General features: G+C 39.6%; 2 protein-coding genes and 1 long non-coding RNA gene across 6 annotated transcripts; all 3 read right to left on the bottom strand.

The window, feature by feature from the left end:
- Nucleotides 1–1,776: 1,776 nt before the first annotated feature.
- LOC106907107 (uncharacterized) lies at nucleotides 1,777–4,399 on the bottom strand. Of its 2 annotated transcripts, none has more exons than XR_015764835.1 (4): nucleotides 4,342–4,399; nucleotides 2,503–2,587; nucleotides 2,199–2,237; nucleotides 1,777–2,098 (listed from the first exon to the last, which is right to left on the bottom strand). It is a non-coding gene; the product is annotated as an uncharacterized LOC106907107 (long non-coding RNA). The 2 variants fall into 2 exon arrangements; XR_015764836.1 differs by having other exon boundaries at nucleotides 4,333–4,383.
- Nucleotides 4,400–5,609: 1,210 nt separating this feature from the next.
- On the bottom strand, nucleotides 5,610–8,631 carry mrps2 (mitochondrial ribosomal protein S2). The gene is made up of 4 exons (XM_014972644.2): nucleotides 8,529–8,631; nucleotides 8,185–8,301; nucleotides 7,991–8,111; nucleotides 5,610–6,445 (listed from the first exon to the last, which is right to left on the bottom strand). The coding sequence occupies exons 1-4, from the start codon at nucleotides 8,551–8,553 to the stop codon at nucleotides 5,908–5,910; spliced, it is 801 nt and encodes a 266-aa protein (XP_014828130.2). The 5' UTR covers nucleotides 8,554–8,631; the 3' UTR covers nucleotides 5,610–5,907.
- Nucleotides 8,582–20,069, bottom strand: ppp1r26 (protein phosphatase 1, regulatory subunit 26). 3 transcript variants are annotated; one of them, XM_014972634.2, is made up of 5 exons: nucleotides 19,886–20,067; nucleotides 12,180–15,426; nucleotides 9,633–9,747; nucleotides 9,471–9,548; nucleotides 8,582–9,377 (listed from the first exon to the last, which is right to left on the bottom strand). In XM_014972634.2, exons 2-5 carry the CDS (start codon nucleotides 15,353–15,355, stop codon nucleotides 9,342–9,344), a joined length of 3,405 nt encoding a protein of 1,134 aa, XP_014828120.2. In that variant the 5' UTR covers nucleotides 15,356–15,426; nucleotides 19,886–20,067; the 3' UTR covers nucleotides 8,582–9,341. The 3 variants fall into 3 exon arrangements, with proteins under 3 accessions (XP_014828120.2, XP_014828113.2, XP_087866968.1); XM_014972627.2 differs by having other exon boundaries at nucleotides 8,582–9,548; nucleotides 19,886–20,069; XM_088010842.1 differs by lacking the exons at nucleotides 8,582–9,377; nucleotides 9,471–9,548; nucleotides 9,633–9,747 and having other exon boundaries at nucleotides 9,853–15,426; nucleotides 19,886–20,060.
- Between the last annotated feature and the right edge of the window lie 85 nt (nucleotides 20,070–20,154).

Here is a 20,154-nt window from a genome sequence, read left to right as displayed (position 1 = left end):
AAAGTGCTGCTTCTCTGTAGCCCAGGTCAGGCTCTTCTGCCGCTGTTTCTGGTTCAAAAGTGGCTTGACCTTTGACCTGGGGAATGCGGCACCTGTAGCCCATTTCCTGCACACGCCTGTGCACAGTGGCTCTGGATGTTTCTACTCCAGACTCAGTCCACTGCTTCCCCCAAGGTCTGGAATCGGCCCTTCTCCACAATCTTCCTCAGGGTCCGGTCACCTCTTCTCGTTGTGTAGCGTTTTCTGCCACACTTTTTCCTTCCTACTGACTTCCCACTGAGGTGCCTTGATATAACACTCTGCAAACAGCTGATTCGTTCAGAAATTTCTTTCTGTTTCTCACCCTCTTGCTTGAGGATGTCAGTGATGGCCTTCTGGACAGCAGTCAGGTCAGCAATCTGACCCATGATTGCGGTTTTGAGTAACGAACCAGGCTGGGAGTTTTTAAAGGCCTCAGGAATCTTTTTCAGGTGTTTAGAGTCACTTTGTTGATTCAGATGATTATTTTTATTGCTCGTTCAGAGAACCTTTTCATAATATTCTAATTTTTTGAGACAGGGATTTTGGGTTTTCAAGAGCTGTTTGCCAAAATCATCAAAATTAAAACAATAAAAGACCTGAAATATTTCAGTTGGTGTGCAATGAATCTAAAATATATGACAATTTAATTTTTATCATGACATTATGGAAAATAATGAACTTTATCACAATATTCTAATTTTATGACCAGCACCTGTATAATTCAGTTTGTTAGTCTTATCAGTGCACTCTGCCACAACAGGTCCTTTGAGGAAATTCATCTGGCAGTGAACCAATACCTGTTAAAACAAGCAGTGGTGCTTTTAGCAGTGTGAGTTGGTGCCATGCTGGTCAGGAGAGGCATAGAAACTGCTCTAACATTTGTTGTTAGGGTGTGCCTTGATTTCCCAAATAAATTCAAATTTTGCCGTCCTTCTTCTCCTTAGCTAGCATCGCCTCAGGCCAACAGAAGGAGAACAGCAGCTTGCATACAGCCGTGGCTCCACGTTATGAACGTCCTTCACAATCCTTTCGAGCCTGAGGTTTGTCATGTCAGGTGTGCACGTTCTCTTCTTCACGCGGCCCCGTAAACAGAACGTCTCCTTCAGCAACGACCTTGTGGTGGGCAGCGAGTCATTGACCGCTCTGGATAACTGCCATGTCAGCAGTCTGCGCAATTGTTGCAAAGTTTGGCTTTTTGTTAGCTTTAAGCTAAGACAATCGAATTGAACAGAAAAAAAAGTGCTTGAAAAATATCACTGTCAAAAAAGTTTGAGTCTGAATTCCATTATTGAAATGAATAAACATTTCAGTGGCATTGCAGTTTCTTGTTAAATATCTTTCAATCCACCAAAAAAGTGAGCCCACCATCCATTTTCTTTACACCCTTGTCCCTTAGTGGGGACAGGAGGGGTGCTGGTGCCTATCTCCAGCTAACGTTCCAGGCAAGGAACATTACACCTAGGGACAATTTAGAGAAACCATTTGACCTGACAGTCATGTTTTTGGACTGTGGGAGGAAACCAGAGTACCAGGAGAAAACCCACGCATGCACAGGGAGAACATGCAAACTCCATGCAGAAAGACCAGGGCTGGGAATCGAACCCAGAACCTTCTTGCCTTGCTGCAAGGCAACAGCTCTACCAACTGCACCACTGTGCAGCCCTGTGAGCTCACCAGTAAAACATATTTTGTTTCTTAAATTAGTTTGAAAACAATACACTGAATTGATCATGCAAAAGGAAAACATGACAAGAGTAAAAATATATGAACTTTTTATTGATTTAGCATATATATATATGAATGATAGATATATGTAAAAATATGTGGACTGGACTTACGATACTCGGGTATTAGGGATCAAAAAATAGCAAAAAATCAGCTCTAGAAAAACTTCTGCCTATTGTAATAGTTTAAACACCAAATGATAACAATAATAATAATATTGATTTAACACACACGGTTTAAGCAGAAACTAATATCTACCGTTTTCCTTATCTCTGTGAATTTTCCACTAACACCGCTTTGCTGCTGTCTTCAAATGATTCTCGTCAGAACTGGAATCCATTTGGAAGAGCATCTGCGGAAACAGAATGAAAAGGGAAAATTAAAACTTGGCACTTTTCTGTTTCACATTCACTAGTATTGTCTTGGTTGACTCAAGAGCCTCAAGCTCATACCTGTCCCGGCCGAGGTGGACCGTACCGAACGACCAGCTCCTGTTTTTTAAGAAATTGTATTTTGATAAACAAAACATGAGTGGAAAACAATCAACAAAGAACATTGTTGCATCTTTTTTTGTGTGTGTGCAATAATTATTATCCAGCCCGGTTCCATACTCAAAACCCACTGAACAACGGGGGAATTAAGCTATCGAGAGCCTGTTTACTTTCCGCCCACCTAATGCGCAGCAGAGCCACTTCAGGCGGAGCTGCGTCTCAAGGGGCGACGGTGACCGTTTATCTACGGCCGTGAGCCAGTTACCGTTCAGTGAGATGTGGTCTTTCCACACCGGCTTCAGCGGTTTGAGTGAGGCTAAAGCGACGCATCTGCTTTGCAGCATATTTCCCTGCAAGAGAAGCAGCAGCACAGCATGAGGAGATGTTTTCTCATTTAATAAAAGAAAAAAAATAGTTATCATATTAGCTTGAGTTTTCATATTACAACCAACAACTTGGATGTATTCTAGTTCTAGTAAGTCACAATATATTGGAATTAATATGGCATTGACTGGTTGAAAAATGTATTTGACAGTGATGGTGACAAATATATTTTACATGACAGATCAAAACAATAATTGTCCGTGGATAATTAAGAGAAAAAAATAAAACTAATTTTGTTCTATGTTCTCCCTTAAATAAAATCCACTATTCATCACGCTTTTTTTGTGCTTAAATATAATAATTTTATTAATCAAATCAAAGCAGTTCTTGTCTGTGTGCTAGCAAGTTACATCGACGTGAAAATGTGTGGAACATCATTTAATTTTAAGACACACTCATTATTAACATTTTAACAGTTTGTTAATGTGTAGTTTTATCAATGGATTCTCGCACAACTGCCCCTTTAAGATTATTCATTGTCTGGATGAGACCCAAATTTGCTCTAAACTAACACAGGGTGGTGGCAGCATCATGCTGTGGGAATGCTCTTTATTTTTAGCAAGTCGGTCAGAGCGAAATACAGGGTAAAAAGAAAACCTATAAAAGGTGGCAAAAAACGTAAGGGTTGTAATGTGAAAGAATTTTTTAAAGAAAGTTCAAGGGGTTCACATTGTTTTAAAGGCACATTACAGGAATTGTACAAGAATGCAAAGTATAGTCCCAACTGAAATCTAGCAAAGATCTAATGCACTCCGATGTCCCTATACCCCCCCAAAAATTAATCAATAAACAAATAAATAAGTTGAGAGTGATTTAGATAGATAGGGTTTTATTTTAAAACTGTATATGGTGCCAGAGAAGGTACTGGTGTGAGCAGTCTTTACATTTTATAATTGTAACACGAATGTTCTCTCACTTCTTCCAGCCTCCCCCATTTACGACAATAATCACAATGTGAGTTTCCACGATTGTAACCTTCTTTAATTTCTTATTTTTAGATTGATTCGGATTCATTATTCCACAATCATTGCAAAAAAAAAAAAACCCAACAACAACAAACTAATAATAATAATAATAATAATAATAATAATAATAATAATAATAATAATAATAAAACTTTCTAAACATACTTAAATACGGTGGCGGACTGCAAGTCATTTCCTCTATTTTAAAACCACTGGGTTCGAAGGGGCCACTTCACTTCACTTCATATTTCTGTTCACATGGATTTATAAATAGGAACATTTTCAGCAGCCTCGTGCGGCATGGAGGTTCTGGGCACACAGCAGCTAGTCGATTCTGTTACTAATTTAACAGGTGAAGTGATATATGCAGGTCTAAATAAAGAATAAAAATATGACCAGCTAAAAAGAATTAATAAGTACACTTTATCCCAGATTAAGCAACCTGTTGTTTACGTGTTTAGCAACAAATGTCCGAGTTTCAACGACAATACAACCAAAAGAGGAATTACTCCTGCACGACCAACTGTTGTACGTGAACAAACTTCGAGTTTAACATTAATTACATGAATATAGGAAGGTTAAAGAAATAAATATAAATTGCGCGGACTTATAATTCTCAGTGTTTCTAGCCGGTATTTGCAACCACGTCACTCTTTTAAGCGACGTGCTTATTGTGTTAAATGTAAATCTGTGAGAGTGGGGAGGAAAAAACCGCAAAGTTAACTTTATTTTATTACCACGCTGACCTTACTCACCACGCCGTCATTTCGCCCATATTTCAACCCCCTGGTGGTTACAGAACAGAGTTTAAACTACGGAAGCCGGAAGCAACCAAACAGTTGCGACAAGTCAAGCATTGACGCCGCTCACATAGTTTTTACTATTAAACACCAAAAACGTTGATACATTATTATAGTAATTCTCTAAATCCAGAACAACATGCATAAAGAGTCATAATTTAAAATTATTCCTGACAAGGATCAAATATTAATTATTTTTGCCTCTATATCTGCATAACTTAAATTTAGCAGACTTAAAAACAAGCAAAAATAATAATACATTTTTAAGAGGCTTAATTCCAGACCTTATAATGTCAGCTTCCTTTATCCACTCCAAAAATAACATGTGTTTACGTGGGAACATCAGTTTTTGGCAAAATTTCAATCATTTCTCTATGATTTTAGGTAAAGTTCTATTTATGCCTCTTATTTATTCTACTCTGTACCAGTACCTCTGGAGGTAAACCAGATCCCAACTACACAGCTACCATCAGTAAGGTGGGTTTGTGTTGTTAGACATGAAAGTCTCACATTGCTATCTATCTTCCGGACTGATAAAATTGCATATTATTTCATCATTCCGACCCCCACCTAAAAAAAATATTTTTTTAAATCACTGAAATCCCAGAGCTGTTACTCATCTTGCTAAGTGAAAAGTTCAGAATCTTTCTCTTTTGAAAAAATAAAATTAAAAATCTTCTAGGTTATCTGCTTTGATTAAAGCTGTAGTGATTACTCTAACGTATATTACGCCAATTTAGGCAGATTTTCAATTTCTTATTAAATCACTACAGCCTTGTAGACAAACTATCCTTCCAGCAGTACATATTCAACTTTATTTTTTTTCTCCTGTTATATGCATTATTAGAAAGACATTTTTGCACTAGGTATTTCTTCTTTAATGAAAATAAATCAGTGAGATCCGATTAATCAGGAATTGTAAAACAAATAGACATTTACTGCAGCATGAATTCTTAGATGTCATCTGGAATGGCTCAGCATCAAAACACATCGAATATCTGTTATTGTATCAACCTGCCAGACCATTCGGGTCTTCTGGTTGTGGTCTGCTCTGCATCCCCAGAACCAGAAGCACACATGGAGATTCAGTTCCTCTCACGTGGAACAAACTCTCAGAAAACGGCAAAACAACAAAAAAAACTGAGTTCCTTTAAAACATGGCTAAAACCCCAACTGTTTACATCTGTCTTTGATTAATAGTAAGTGGAACATTGATCAACAGATTTGATGTGTATTTATGATGGACTTTCACAAAATCTCATGTTTATTGGTTGTTTCACAATTGGAGTCCGTACGATGTTTTCATGATGTAAAGCACTTTGAACCGCTTTGCTGAAATGTGATAAATTTGACTTGAATAATTATGAGAAAAATCCTATTACAGTAACAAGATTTCTTTTTAATGAGCAACATACACACAGTCCTGTGAAGTCAACCATGCAAGAAAGAAGTTATAATACAATATGAGCTGTAGTTTTTTTTTTTTTTTAAACTGCATCATCATCTCTCGTTAAACATGACTCATGAGCTGGGCTCCGACAGGCTGTGGAGGAGCTCCATCTGTTTTCGTTTGTTTTTGGCTCTGTTGATGACCGTCTTGAACAAGCGGCAGTACAGCTCCATGGCAACCGGAGTGTCGTCGTTCCCTGGCACGGGGTAGGTGATCAAGCTGGGGTTGCAGTTGGAGTCCACCACGCCGACGGTGGGAATGTTCATCTTGCGTGCGTCCCTGATGGCCACGTGCTGCTGGAACACGTTGTTCAGCGTGGACAGGAAGACGACGAGGTCGGGCAGCCGGACGCCGTGGCCGTACTGGATGTGAGCGTTGGTGAAGAGGCCCCCCTGCCAGTAGCGCGTGTGCGCGTACTCCCCACACTGCTTGGCCGTGTTCTCCACCAGGTGGCAGAACTGGCGGCGGCGGCTGATGAAGAGGATGATGCCGCCGCCGTACGCGGTGTGAGCCGTGACGTCCAGGGCTCGCCGGAGGTCCTCCGCCGTCTTGTCCAGGTCGATGATGTCGTAGTCTAAGCTGGAGTCATACAGGTAAGGTTCCATGAGCCTAGAGGAAGGAGTGCATGTTGCCGTCATGAGAAACACTAAAAAAACTTTAACTTTTTTTTTTAGAAAGCTAATGCTAATTGTTAGCCATGTTTTCTGATCTAAATAATTGAGTATGAATGTTTTTTTGCCATGCTCTATATATTTTAACATTCTAAGAAGCTCCACTTGGTTTCAAATGAAAAATAAAATAATATCCCGTCATTTCGTACTGTTTAATTTTAATTTCATATTAGTCACAAGTGGATTTTCTTTTTTTTCATTTACACAAACACACGGTGTGCAATCTTTCAGCCATGCGCTCCTTTTTATTTTTTGTACACATCCATTCAGGTCAGGACAGAAGTGCTTCCTTTCTCCTGTACAAAAAGCACTTTGTGACTTTGTACAATCATTCTGGGAAGTTAACAAGGAATTGCTTTGGCTTTCAAAACAGGTCTGTCTTCTATACTAGAATTGCAAATGAACAGATTAGTTTCATGAATGTGTTTCCGAGGTGATCTGCATGGTTGCTTTGGTAACAAAAGGGACATTTAACGCCACTGTTAAGGAGGACAGGTAGATTTATTTAAGCCATGAAACACAACAAAAACAGCCTGTGTCCCTTTATTTCAGCATATTGTATGTCCCGTTGGTACTCTAAATGTTCCCCAATGAGGAATTTTAATAATATAAAAATGGCCGGAATGATGGTCATTCAACAGTAGATTAGAGTCACTTGGCTAAACTACATTTTTTTTGACACAATGACAATTTGTATGATACACCATCACAAAGTAGTGCATAATTTTGAAGAGGAAATGAAATCATGCATTTTTTTTTCTACAAGTAAGAACCTTTGAAAGTGTTGGTGTCGGGTCAGTGAGGAAGTTCTGGAGGTGTTTAAACCAAGGTTAGGTTTCATAGCAATTGTGCAAGTTTTGAACATCTGATGTAGTCAGTTCAATCCATATTAAATAATAGAAAGAGTATGAGACATTTGACAAAAAGATGGCTGTTCTCTTCAAATGAGAGAGAGCTGCAGAAATCTAGAACTCAGGTGTGAAAATCTGATGACAGGTCATGCACCCCACAAATCAGGCCCTTACAGAACAGTAGGGAAGCTGATAACATATTACTAGAAACACACTAGCATTACCCTTGACAGTTAGCAACAAGTCAATTTCACGCATAATGCTATGTGTCAGTAGCATTGCTAGGAAGTTGTATGGAGAAATCCCGGAACAGAAAAACTGAGGAGATTCATTTTTAGCAGGACAACATACAACCTGGGCTAGTACTGAATGATTTACATCAGATTAAGAATGGCCTAAAACGTATTTCAACTGTAAATTTTGGGGACAACTTTATTGAGCTATTTTGAAGAACTTAAAAGCAGAAATACCCCCAAAAGACTGGCAGCTGAAGTATTTATTTCTGCATTTACTTGATTTATCATTAAAACAACACAGATATTCCAACTGGTTTCTGTACCGTTACATGCCTAAGTCACATATTGGGTTTCTAGCGAGGTTTATATTCTACAGAAAAATCATATCCTACAAACCTGTGCCTGCAGCCTTTCTTGTGTCCAAGATGCACTCTGGCGTCGAACAAGTCCTTCACAGTAAACAACTCCGACACCCGGAAAAGATCCTGTTTCTCTAGTGGCAGATCCAGCATTTTATCTGAAATGGTTAAAACGGACTTTAGCTGGGAAAATGTTATGCGTAAAGACATTGTTAGCAGGTAGAAACTCACCTCTGACGGAGCAAGTTTGCGGTTCAGGTGATATAATGGAAGATGCGGTGGCAAACTGACGTCCACTGTTGGATACTTTAACTGTGGGACCCCGAACATGGCGCAACCCCAACAGACCTGAACGTAAGGCATAAATGAAGGTTAATACTGGACAAGAAAAAGGATAAAGACTGAAAACTGACACACTAGAAGTAGCTGTACAGTTTCCTGTTCTGTCCTGTCCCACAACGCTTACAGGAGAAACCAAAGCTCAAAAAAAGGATGAAAGTGTTTCTAATTAGAAGGCTTGGGACACCAACATGAAGCTTTCTACACACAGGAAAGTACTGTTTTCATGTACATACCTTTTGTAAGCGCCCGGGTAGCCATGCTTCACAGCAAAAGAAGGTCAACAAAGTGCGCCTGCGTGATTGTAGTTTATTGTGCCGTAAAGGGGACGTTTTGTCGCGTCACACCACGTAAAACTACAACTTCCACAGTGCTATTCTTTTGTTGAACGTCAAAATTTTGTGTCGAACAAACAACGTGACATCACTAAAACTTTTAATAACAAAACATTGAATTACAAATAAAACATTATAAACATGTCCTAAACATAATACATTTAAATAAAAATAATTTTAAATAGTCAATGAATAAAATAGACTAAGATATTTGAAAAAAAAAGGACAAAAGGACAAAACAAAATCATGAGTCATGAGTAGCATCTGGAAAGCTAAATTAAAGTAAAATAAAATCATCACTTAAAGTAACTTAATACTAATGCAAAAAAGTTCCAAATTGCAAAAATAAGATTCTCAACATAAAGTTACAGAGCAGTGACTAAAATTAAAATAAAGAATATTTCAGTGAATATGAAATGAAATACATGTACAAGTATAACAGACAGAAAAATGAAAAAAAAAAAACTCTTAACATGGACAAAACCAAAAAAATGGACACCATTTCCTATTAACAACTGAACCTTAACTTTCTTTAAAAACGAGAAACTTGGGGGAAAAAAAGCAATATTTTTTTCTACATCAAAGAAAAACTTGAACTCATACTTAGATGCATAAAATTGCCCATGAACCTATATTAGCCACATGAACTTAAATATGCTTAACAATCAAGACTTGCTAACTTCAAATATAACATACAACAGAGAAAACCAAACGTTATCCTGTTAAATCGAGTTGCCAGCCTTTTTTCACCTGCAAAGAAAAAAAAAAAATAAAGGACAGACATTTTGGAGCATTTTTATAGATTCTGATCTTCACTGGAGAAACTGCTGCTGGTAAACTCACAGGAACAAAGCGAAGCTTTCTTTTGACATGCTGCAGGGCTGCCGTATGCGCAGAAGAACAAGTGAGAGGACAATTCCCCTGAAAGCATGATTAAACACAACTCTTATTCTATGGATTTTGATGACAAATCACTCAAAATTTGCATCTTTGGAGAATTTGTACCTTCATGCATTTCCTAACCAGTAACTTCCTGTTGGACACCTTGGTTCTTTCCTCTGACGTAAGAGCTATGCATGGACTTATAGTGAGGCCAGGATCTATTTCTCTGGACAAAGACCTGAATGAGGCAGAGCAGAATGTCGGTCAAACCACAAACATCTTATTCCTTAAACATGTCATCTTTAATGGCTAATTAATCTGAATTAATTGCAACAAAACCCAATTATGTTCAGACTCGACTCTTTATTTCACACTTAAAAGATACAGCAAAAGTTGTTTTTTTAATCCAAAGAATGAAAAAAAAAAAAAAAAAGTTAAAAAATATTTACAAAAAAAGTCTGGCAATGCACAGCATGTTCAGTAATGATTCCATTTTTTTTTTCAATAAACAAAAATAAATAGCTTTTTGTCACAAAGAAAATCTTTGATATGACAAAGAAACGAGCACATAATAACGTATCACATTCAGTAAGACAGAGGGGGTCGATGGCGAGGTTTCAGTGGAATCTGGAACAACAATCTTCATCGTAGCGGTTACAAACGTCTGACACTGTTAGTGGCGTTCCTCGGCAGCAGAGCTGTAAATGACTTTAAAGCATACAATTATACACAACAACATCTGGTTGTTTCAAGACCTTAGTCATGTTGAAAGTATACCTGGTATCAAGAAATTTCTCATCATTTCCATTTTGTAATGTCCCGTTAATCAGATGCCAGAGTGACCGGTGCTGCACACTGCCGGTCAGCTGGCAGAAGGAAGGTTGCTACACATTCATCTTGCTTACAAGAAAGACAAATGTGTCCTGTTTTTGAAATATTCCCAGTCGCAAAAACCACACATGGTAAATAAAGGCAATGGATAATATTACCAAACTATAATAACCAAGATGTAGCATTATTTATTTTAGCAGCAGTAGAAGTAATTCTTTCTTTTCTGTTCAAAATACAAGCAATTCAATCACGTTACAGATTTCTGTTTTACATTTTATTGAGCTCGTTTCGCTCAAAAAGGGTTTTGCACCTGGAAGAAATAAAACCTGAACAGATCTTTAGAAGCAAAAATATGCAATGTTTTGATTTTGTATGGTTATGATGATAAGACCACTTGTGGCAGACACAAGAAAATGAAGAAATAGTCACAATAAAAACACAAAGAGGTGGTTTATTAACGTCACAGACATGTCATAACCCATTTATCTTGTGTATTTTCAAAGAACTGAAGTCGATCTGGTCAGGCCTTCAGTGTAGAATAGAGCTACCTCTGCTTTGTTTGTTTTCCTCCACCAAAGCAGTTCTAATGCTAAACCAAGGCAGTTTCTACACTTAGTTTTTAGAGTTAGTTTTATAAACTCAGTGAAAAACCACTTTGGTTTTACGTTTTAAAAAAATGAGCTCAGTTCCATGTTACAAAAAATGTCCCTTAGTAGATGTTTGTCCTTCCCTCTACTCCGTTCTAAGTTTCTGTAAAGGATCACAGAACTAAGAGAGTTTTAACTACAGAAATTCAGATTTTTCTCCATATTTAGCAAACAAATTTTTAAATATTAGCTGCTTGAGTTCAAAAATCTGTGACTGTGAATTGCTCACAAATTTGAGTTGTACAGTACTGTACTATATTTTTGAAAGAAAGCACAGAAAAATTAAATAAAGTGAAAATGTAATTTATATTTTAAACATGTGGCTCATAAGATTGTATTTTATGGTTTTCTGTCCTTCTGGGGTTAAATATGCCAAATTTTCCTATGACACAGGCATCCTATTTTGCTAATGGAAATGAAAAAAAAAAAAAAACTGCTGTGAGGCGAGCAATAGCTCAGGTTCAACACTGGAAAGGGTTTGGTGGGGGAAAAATAATAAACAGATGAATAAATGTGGGTAAAAAACAGTAAATTCTCTTCCTGGAGAATTTAGTCAAAGGCTATTTTTAAATCAACTCACAATGATTTACTGTAATAATACATTTTTGCTCACTGGTCTGTTTTTTATCCCAGATTTAGTTTTATTTTGACTTGACAGAGAAAAACATTACATTTTATCTGCTGCATGTATGATGAATGAAAACAATAAAGTAATACACGGTTAATCTTGACTTAAAGCCTGTCAGGACTCTTCCATATGAAAGATCTCTCCAAATATACTCGTTTCATGTAATACTTTTAAAATCATTTTGCTACCCTGCATTCCCAAGTGGTAATATAAAAAAAATCAGCCCAATTTTTTTTACTTTTTTTTGTTTTTTTTTTTAAGTTATTATGACATTGTCTTGTTGTTGCAACTTCTTCTTGTACCAAAACTCCACTGTATTGCTTTTCAAAGGATTAGGGATATGAAATAATATCAGAGCACAAAAATGTATTGCTGCCACTGTGTTACACATTTTATATATAAAAAAGAGCATGTTTTGTTTTGTTTAGATATATTAACAAGTATTCCCTTAGATTCTGTACATGAATGAGCTTAAGAAATATATCGATTAGCAGGGCAACATTAGGAAGTTAACATATAGAACTATGATGCTGTTGAGGAATAGTGATCAAAGCAAATACTTACAACGCTGGAAAGCCCTGCATCTTATCTGGATCTCTCCTGCTGTCTGATTCACAATCTGACTCATCTATAAACTCTTCATCCTTTCTATCTTGATCAGCTCCTTCATCATCCATCTTCATGCTCTTGCCTTCTCTTTTTCGCTCTCTCAGTGAGTCTGCCTTCTCCTTTCCCTCACTTCTTTCCCTGCTTTGAACCTGGACATGGTTGGTCCTGTTAGACTCCAGCTCTACAAACACACTCTTGTCCTTAGGCACATGCACCGTACTCGCCCGCCCTTCTTCCATGGAAAACTGGGACCTGTTGCCAGGCGTAAGGCTCTGTGTAAAGGTCATCTTTGAATGCTGCCTAGCAGCAGAGAAAAATTTCAAAACGGGGGGTCTAGCTGTGACATTTCCACCTGTCTCTGTAGAGGCAGAAAATGGCCCTCTGCTGCTCCTTGAAGAACACCAGCCGGCGGCCGGAGTCTGTGATTTTAGGTCCCTATTGTCTGATGAAGTGTCTCTTCTCTCTGAAGAGGTGATGTGAAAAGGAGTCCGGTTTAGAGCCCTTGGGTCGGGAATTGGAAGCCCCAGGCTCTGGCGCCACTTAATTGACTCTGCAAGGGAGCGAGCATAGTTGGGACTTGAAGCTGGTCGACCTCTGTCCGCCTGTTGGCTGCCATTGATTAGGCCATCTCTGGCAGTGTTGGGCCTCCTTTGCTGGTTCTTCGTCGCCCCTGCGCCATCGGCAGGCTCCAGAAGACTGGGACTGCAGGACTGGACCGAAGAGGCACGTGACTGTGGGCTGGCAGACGAGATTTCAGGATAGAACCTCTGTTGGGTCCCTACTGGAGATGCAGAGACACCACTGATGTGTTTTGGAGAAATCTCAGCCAGCTGAGTCTCCGGTTTGAAGTCTTTAAGTGGAAATTGAACCTCTGATTCTTGAACCACAGGGGATCCGTTTCTACACAAAGATCCATCATTACCTTTGTCTCCTGTGGAAACTTTGGCCTTCTCAGCCAGAAATCTTCTTATCTCTTGCTCGATGCTGTCATCGCTGTCTACTGAGCTGCTCTCATCGTCAGTTCGATAAAGGGGTTCAACAGTTTGCAGTGACTTGGCGTGTTGTCTTTCCCCTCCCACGATGTCTGCTGTATCACCCTCCTTACATTTATCCATTTGCTTTTGTTGTGAGACATTATTTTTACTGAATCCACACTTGTCTTTTACGTCATCGTCGCCCCCGTGTACTTTTTTCAAAGTACTACACTTGGAGCCAGGCTCGTGTTTGAACTTTCTGTTGTGTAAAGCATTTCCCATCAGCGGTTCTTCATCTTTGATGCACTTCCTGTGTTTCTTTTTCGTGTCTTTGATCTTTTTCTTCGATTTCTTTTTTGTCTTTAGCAGGTCTTTGATCGCAGTGTCGAGGTCCTCGTCACTGTCAAGTGAACTGCTTTTGTCTCCGCTTTGGTCTGCCTGGTGTAACGCTGTGCTTGGTTGGGGTTGACTTCTCTGCGGAAGTGTCAAGGCGTTAGATTCTCGTGCGTGCTCAGTAGTTTCTTTACATTTCTCATCAGCTCCCGACATGTTCGCCACAGTCATTCTTTTCTCCTTCTGTTTTCGTTTCTGCGTTAAAGACAGCCTTTGTGATTTCTGTTGAGTAGCAGCATCTTCTCCTTTCCCCTTCTCTGGATCAACAACACCACAAGGCTCTTCAACAGTGGGCGGCTGTTTGTGCATCTGGGCTTTCTGCTCAAGAAATTTCCTGATTTCTTGCTCAATCCCATCCTCACTGTCAATGGAACTGTCATTGCTTTCTTCATATCGGTGTCTGTCAGGAAGAGAGGACATTGTTGAAGGTTGAGCTGGAGCACACGTGCCGAGGGCAATGCCCTGATGGAAGGCTCCAGGCATTACAGTTTTGGAAATGTCCAGTATTGCTTCAGCACACATCAGTTCTGCTGTGGTGTTAACTTTGGAAGGAGCAGGAGCTGACTGCTCTTTAGCCTCTGCTTTTGAAGAAGGCAGTCCATTTCCCTTGACCTTGGGGTTGAATGACAGTGAAGTCTTGGGTTTGGAAACAAATGGAGATTGAGTCTGTTTTCCTGGTTTAACTTTTTTTCTCTTCAGTTTGTTTTTCTTCACGTCATCAGAGTTTGTACTTCCAGTGGCATGTACCGCTAACTTGATAGGGGCTTTCGGCTTGCAGAACAGTTGCTTCTGAGGGCTATTTTCTTTCTGTTGCTCAAGCTGGTAGCTCCGGATAGCTTCTTCAATCCCATCATCGCTGGTGGAGTCAGAATCTTCTTGGAATGTTTGTGGATTACAGGCTTCCCTTTTGCTCTGCTCATTTTTCTCTAACTGGTATCTTTGAATGGCTTCCTCTATGCCATCGTCACTACTGGAATCACTCAGGTCTTCCTCCATCTTTGGCATTACTGGGTAAGTTAGAGTGCTGTTGAAGAACCTCATTGTTTCAGAGGGACTCTTCCATTGTTCTTCAGAACTGAGTAAGCTATTGGCTGAACTTTTATCCACCTCAATGTTTTCATCCCGCGAAGCCTTATTCTTGATATACTTTTTTAAAGGTATAGCAGCTGCTGTGATAGGAGTCTCTGATTTCACACTTACTGGGAACTTTCCACTGGATATGAAGGACGAGTTGCCTTCAGAGTGTTGCTTGGCAAACTCAAAGGGCAACGGATTTTTCCTTGGAATTTTGGACGACTGATGGGAAGTGGAAGATGTTCCCGCCTTGCGTTTGTGACCATCCTTTTCTTTCAGGTACTCCATTATTGCCTCCTCAATTCCTCTGTCTACTGAATCGTCACTGTCGGATTCGCTGCTATCATGGTTTGTTGTGGAAGAAAAGCGGACGTGTGGGCTTTCAGTGGGCCTTTTTGTTTTCAACTTGGCTCCCACGTAGTTACCCACTGCAGCCTTGCACACTTGCGTATGGCGATCCTGTCCCGATAGCATGTTTGCCTCGATCTCATCGCCCATCTCGAGTGAGGACTGGCTACTCCTGAGGCTCTCTATGATCATCTGGACCTTATTTGAGATTGGTGTGCCTCTGGTGGACAACTCCGTGTCAGAGTCATTGAAGCAAACTGGAAGGCTATAGCCTCCAGGTGTTCCACATCGTCTCCATTCTGTTTCCGTCGCTGCGACAGGCGGTACATTCATCAAATACATTCTAGAGGAGTGTGGAGAGATCCTCGAGCATCAGAGGGCAACAGCCTCCGACAACAGTCACATGGTCCAGTCTGGGGGTGGAAGACAGAAACAGAAATTGTGTCAACAATAAATTGAGGGGGGGAAAAAAGAAAAGAAAAAAGACTTTGAAATATATTTCATTTAGAGATGATTTTTTTTAATCAAGTTTAATAAGTGTATGTAATTAACTGCATTTTAATCAAAGATCATAGATAAACTATGAAGCATTCTCAATTCAAAAACCATTTTAGCTGCTAAATTATTAAATAAATAGGCATGTTAGTTCAATGTAAAGACATTTATTGTGCTTAGTGTTATTTAGCTTATTAAAACATCAGACTGATGAACAGCGCTATTATATCCGTTTCAGGAATCCTGATCATTCATGTAACTTCTTATAAAAAAATAATTCTATGTGGTCTGTGGATGCTGACATTAGCGTTGGGGATGTCTGTGCTTGCAGCAACATATTTTGTACTAACAATGGTATTTCAGGCTAGATAAGCTTCAGTGATAGGCTAACTCCTTTTTGCACAACAATAGTCTTTTCCACCATCTCATATGAGGATTTTTGAAGCAAAAACTACCCCCAGTGGGCCAAGAGAAGCAGCTTTGTTGTCTATCTTTGTTATTTGTGGATGTCACTTGTGCATTACAGGAGATGTGTCAATACAAAAGTTCTAGCCAGAAATAATAATAAAACAAAAAATTATTCATTGGGTTCAAATTTTGAACATGTTATGTTATAACCTATGTTATTAATTAATCAAAATCAATGCTTTAAAGTCTCGACCCTAAATTCAATATTGATGAGAAATTTAAGGGGCTCTGGCAACACATGCAAATGATTATGTGATATGCAATATCACAGCACTGAGATGAGCTTTTTGATACATTCCTTAAACAACCTGGACTGTAACAAAGACGGCTTCACAGGAAACAGAACCTCACTGTTTTGAGCCAGCCATCAGGTCTCCATAACGATAATTTATAATAATTAATTTATTTAAATGTGGAACGCACTGTATAGAAAAGATGCATAATATACATGATCAAACTGATCTAGCCAATGAAGTTGATCTATACTCGTGTCAGAAAAAAAAAACGCACTGTGAAACAGGAGATTGTTTGTTTATCATGCAAAGAAATACTTACAAAAAAATGACAGCACACACACACACACACACACACCCACCCACCTACACACACACACACACACACACCAGTCACACACACACACTGGAGACCAGTCAGACAAGTTAGGGGCAGCGTCTGGCAAAATAACTCATGCAAAGAAATACTTACAAAAAATGACAGCACACACACACACACACACACACACCCACCTACACACACACACACACACACACACACACACACACACACACACGCACACACACACACACACACACACACACACACACACACACACACACACACACACACACACACACCCTGCACCAGTTGTACACAACAGTAACGTTGAAACGCTGCACTGTCGCTGCAGGGTCGGTTGATTTTCATTGTTGCTCCTCACTTGTGTTTTGGTGGTTTCGTTTAACGTGGAGACCAGTCAGACAAGTTAGGGGCAGCGTCTGGCAAAATAACTCGTGGTATGTGATCCCTATGTTACACAGCATGACGGTTTGTATGCACACGAATACAATCTGACAGGCGTTTACAACAAAATATGAAAGGAGAACTGTATTACAGTAATGAGGTAAATAAAAATAGATACTAAACACGCTTTAGATTACACATATGATTAGCATGTACGTTCATTCACTGTTTTAAAAGGGATGGCTGTTTTTTTTTTCCGTGAGGTTGTGTCTAAAGTTTATTAGTTGCCATTGTATTAGGCAGCTCTCTTGGAATACTAATTAAGTATAAACGCAGACTTGTTGATTTTGGAGAACAGTTAGCCTGAGAGGAGCCCAGGTGTTTGGCGTGGGTGGTTATGGAAGCTGACAAATATTTACATAGAAAAAAAATTAAGCTTGAATGTGGTACGCCACCAACAACCATCCGGTGTCAAACAGAGCATGTAAAGCTTTCCTGGTCAGACAGAAAAGTAGGGGTATGTAAAATTGAATAAAACATTGTTTTTATACTACTTTACTTTTAATTAGCTAGTTCATTTGACCAGAGAAATACTTTACAAGCTACACTGCAAGAGTTTGTTTCGCACAGGAAGATTATCAGGGTTGCACAGCCTCCAAGCTGCTTTAAAAAAACAATTAAATTGGTTTACTTAATGTGAACATGGTGACAGTTTACAGGTTCATAAAATAGCATTATTGTTGTAGCCATTTTTTTTTTTTAGTTTTTCTAATTTCAAATAACATTCCTGATATTATTTGCACATCTAACATACATTTTGTACATGTTTTTTTGCAATTCTTGTAAATAGTTTGTTATGCACAGATTTACGTACATTTTGCATATTTTTTTATTTATTTAACTCAGTTGCACATTTCTTTGAGTCAGAGTACACCATTTTTATTAGCTGCACAGTATTTTACCATGCTATAAATTTGCCCTTAGTATGTTACTCTTATTTCTGTTTTTTGTGTGTATGCGCGTGCAAATCTGCATGCTCTGACTTGCAGATATACACCTTGCTGGTGTACAGAACGTTCTGGATTGCAAGTTTAGATCTGATATATTAAAAAAAATCATCTTGTTGTTGCCTTTTATACAATTTTAAGGTACATTGTCGTTTATCTTTAAAGGGACAGTTCAAGATTTTTAGGTGAAGTTATTTCTTAGCTCTTGTAATTAATTCACTTTATATTTAGGAATCTACATTAGTTAGACCCAGAGACCGAAACTAACTGTTTGTCTAAGAAGTGGACTCTCGACTCAGAAATGATGTTAAGGTTTATAGGACAGAATTGAAGTGAACTTTATTGTTCCTAAGAGGGAAATTCAGGCTTACCTGCTTGGGTGTAAAGGTAGATAGTGACCCGTTTCTTTTAGCGGATTATATAATTACATACAGTGAAGAAAATAGAGAGGGAGGTCAACAAAGCCTCCAAAACCCAATAGTAGAGAATTGCAGCAAAGAATGGAATCATGGGAGCTGCCAAGTCCCCATAACAATCAATGGATGTTATCTATATGCAAACTAGTTATTGGGGCTGTATGTCAGAATAAATCATTTCCTGTCCAACCATCACAAGCATAACAGTTACATTTAGCTAAACTCTACATGGACTTTAACGGCAATGCGCATTTTAAGCAAAACACTTTTTTTGGCTGAATAGTTTGAATATGAAGGAAAGCATCTCAAGTATATAAGTATAGTAGAGGTTCTGTGATCCTGTGGGCCTGTTTCTCTTTCACAGTCCAAAGGACCATAGTTGAAATATCAGGTTTTAAAAAAATGGATGACTTTGCCAGAAAACTAAATAAAAAGTCGACAATGTGGTTTTTAGCGGCATATTGGTTGGAAATATAAGGTCAAAGGATCACAGAGAATGCTTCATCAGACATGAAATTAGTCATCTTCCATACGGTACAGGTATTAGTCTTCCTACTAGCTTTACTCCACAGATAAATGTTATGAAAGAAACAATCCTCTCAGTGAGTATCAGACGACATTTTCTTTCTTTTTCTTTTTTTTTGTGTGTGGAAAAAGAAAGGGAACAGACATGTTCAGTCAGTCATCTGCCCCGCAAAAGAGACGCTGTGCCGAAAACTCCAGTCTGTCCGCCCCGACGGTAAAGCCACCCTTCCAGCTCAGTATGCACAGACAACCCGGCTGACTTGTCCGAAGAGCAAAGCCAACACGCAGAACTCCAACCACCACCCCAAATGATGATCACAACCTGCTGAAACCAAACCAGCGAAGCGTAAAAACAGCGACACGAAACCACAGCTGGTCTCCGAAGACGCCCAGCTGAAAACTGGCGAGAAGCGCATTTACCGAGTTTTAAAAACGTCACATCGTAGAGTGCCAACTTTGTCTGCTATATTACAAAGAAAGTTTTAAAAGGACACCCCCCGACATCAGCAGGCGGCTGTTTTTATTGCCTAGCTAAACATGTCGCCGCGTCTGTTTTACATCCCGATCCCTTCCTGGACTGCTACAGAGCAACACCGGCTGCCCCCGTAACCCTCTAGCGGCGCGGACCGCTTCAATGCCCGGCGTGCATCCGTAGGAGACTCCGCAGAGCAACCATGTTTCCTCGCACCGGCCACGGTTGTCAAAACCCACGTTGCTCCCTCGATAACGCCTCTGGTCGTGAGCAGAGGTCGTTAAGGCGTTATAGTGAAAGCGGCAGGAGGATTTTTTGAAATAGAAAGACTAGGATGGTGTGAAACAGTGGAGCAATAAGCGAGGTGAGTCGGCTACTTGAAAGACACAAGCGGGCCTCCCGGCTGCTGCAGCCCCGGCATTTTCTCCGGCGAAGAAAGCCTTTGTACACAGTCGCGGTACACCGTCCTGTGCTCGGCTGTTTTCCACGAAATATGTAGCATAGATTTCAGAACATATGTTAGACTCACCTGAATGTGACTCAATGCGAACCATAGGAGAAATGAGTGCTTTTCGTCGTGCCGCTGGTGGAGATATTTCGGTGTCCGTCAGCGGCTCGCTCGCAGCCTGAAGCTCTCGCTGTCGAGTCCCCCTCCTCCGCTCCGACTACCGGGCGGACAAGCTTCCTCTAACCCTCAGTCCAACCAACCATAGACCCATTCAAATATGACATCGACGGACCTACCCGGAAAACATTTACACTTAACATATTCAAGCGAGTACATTATCTTCCCCAAAA

This window comes from Poecilia mexicana, unplaced genomic scaffold, assembly GCF_051168715.1.
Source record: "Poecilia mexicana isolate PSO_F unplaced genomic scaffold, ASM5116871v1 scaffold_12, whole genome shotgun sequence".
Taxonomy (NCBI): Eukaryota; Metazoa; Chordata; class Actinopteri; order Cyprinodontiformes; family Poeciliidae; genus Poecilia; species Poecilia mexicana.
This window is presented reverse-complemented; position numbering and strand designations above follow the sequence as displayed.

What these genes read in the sequence shown, in the direction of transcription:
- mrps2 (XM_014972644.2), bottom strand. Translation starts at nt 8,553, where the DNA reads ATGGCTACCCGGGCGCTTACAAAAG. An exon ending in TACCCGGGCGCTTACAAAAG is followed by an intron (nt 8,302 to 8,528) that starts GTATGTACATGA and finishes CCTTACGTTCAG; the next exon opens with GTCTGTTGGGGTTGCGCCAT. An exon ending in AAGAAAGGCTGCAGGCACAG is followed by an intron (nt 6,446 to 7,990) that starts GTTTGTAGGATA and finishes TCCTTCCTCTAG; the next exon opens with GCTCATGGAACCTTACCTGT.
- ppp1r26 (XM_014972627.2), bottom strand. Translation starts at nt 15,355, where the DNA reads ATGTATTTGATGAATGTACCGCCTGTCGCAGCGACGGAAACAGAATGG. An exon ending in ATGCAGGGCTTTCCAGCGTT is followed by an intron (nt 9,748 to 12,179) that starts GTAAGTATTTGC and finishes TGCCTCATTCAG; the next exon opens with GTCTTTGTCCAGAGAAATAG. An exon ending in TGGTTAGGAAATGCATGAAG is followed by an intron (nt 9,549 to 9,632) that starts GTACAAATTCTC and finishes TCATGCTTTCAG; the next exon opens with GGGAATTGTCCTCTCACTTG.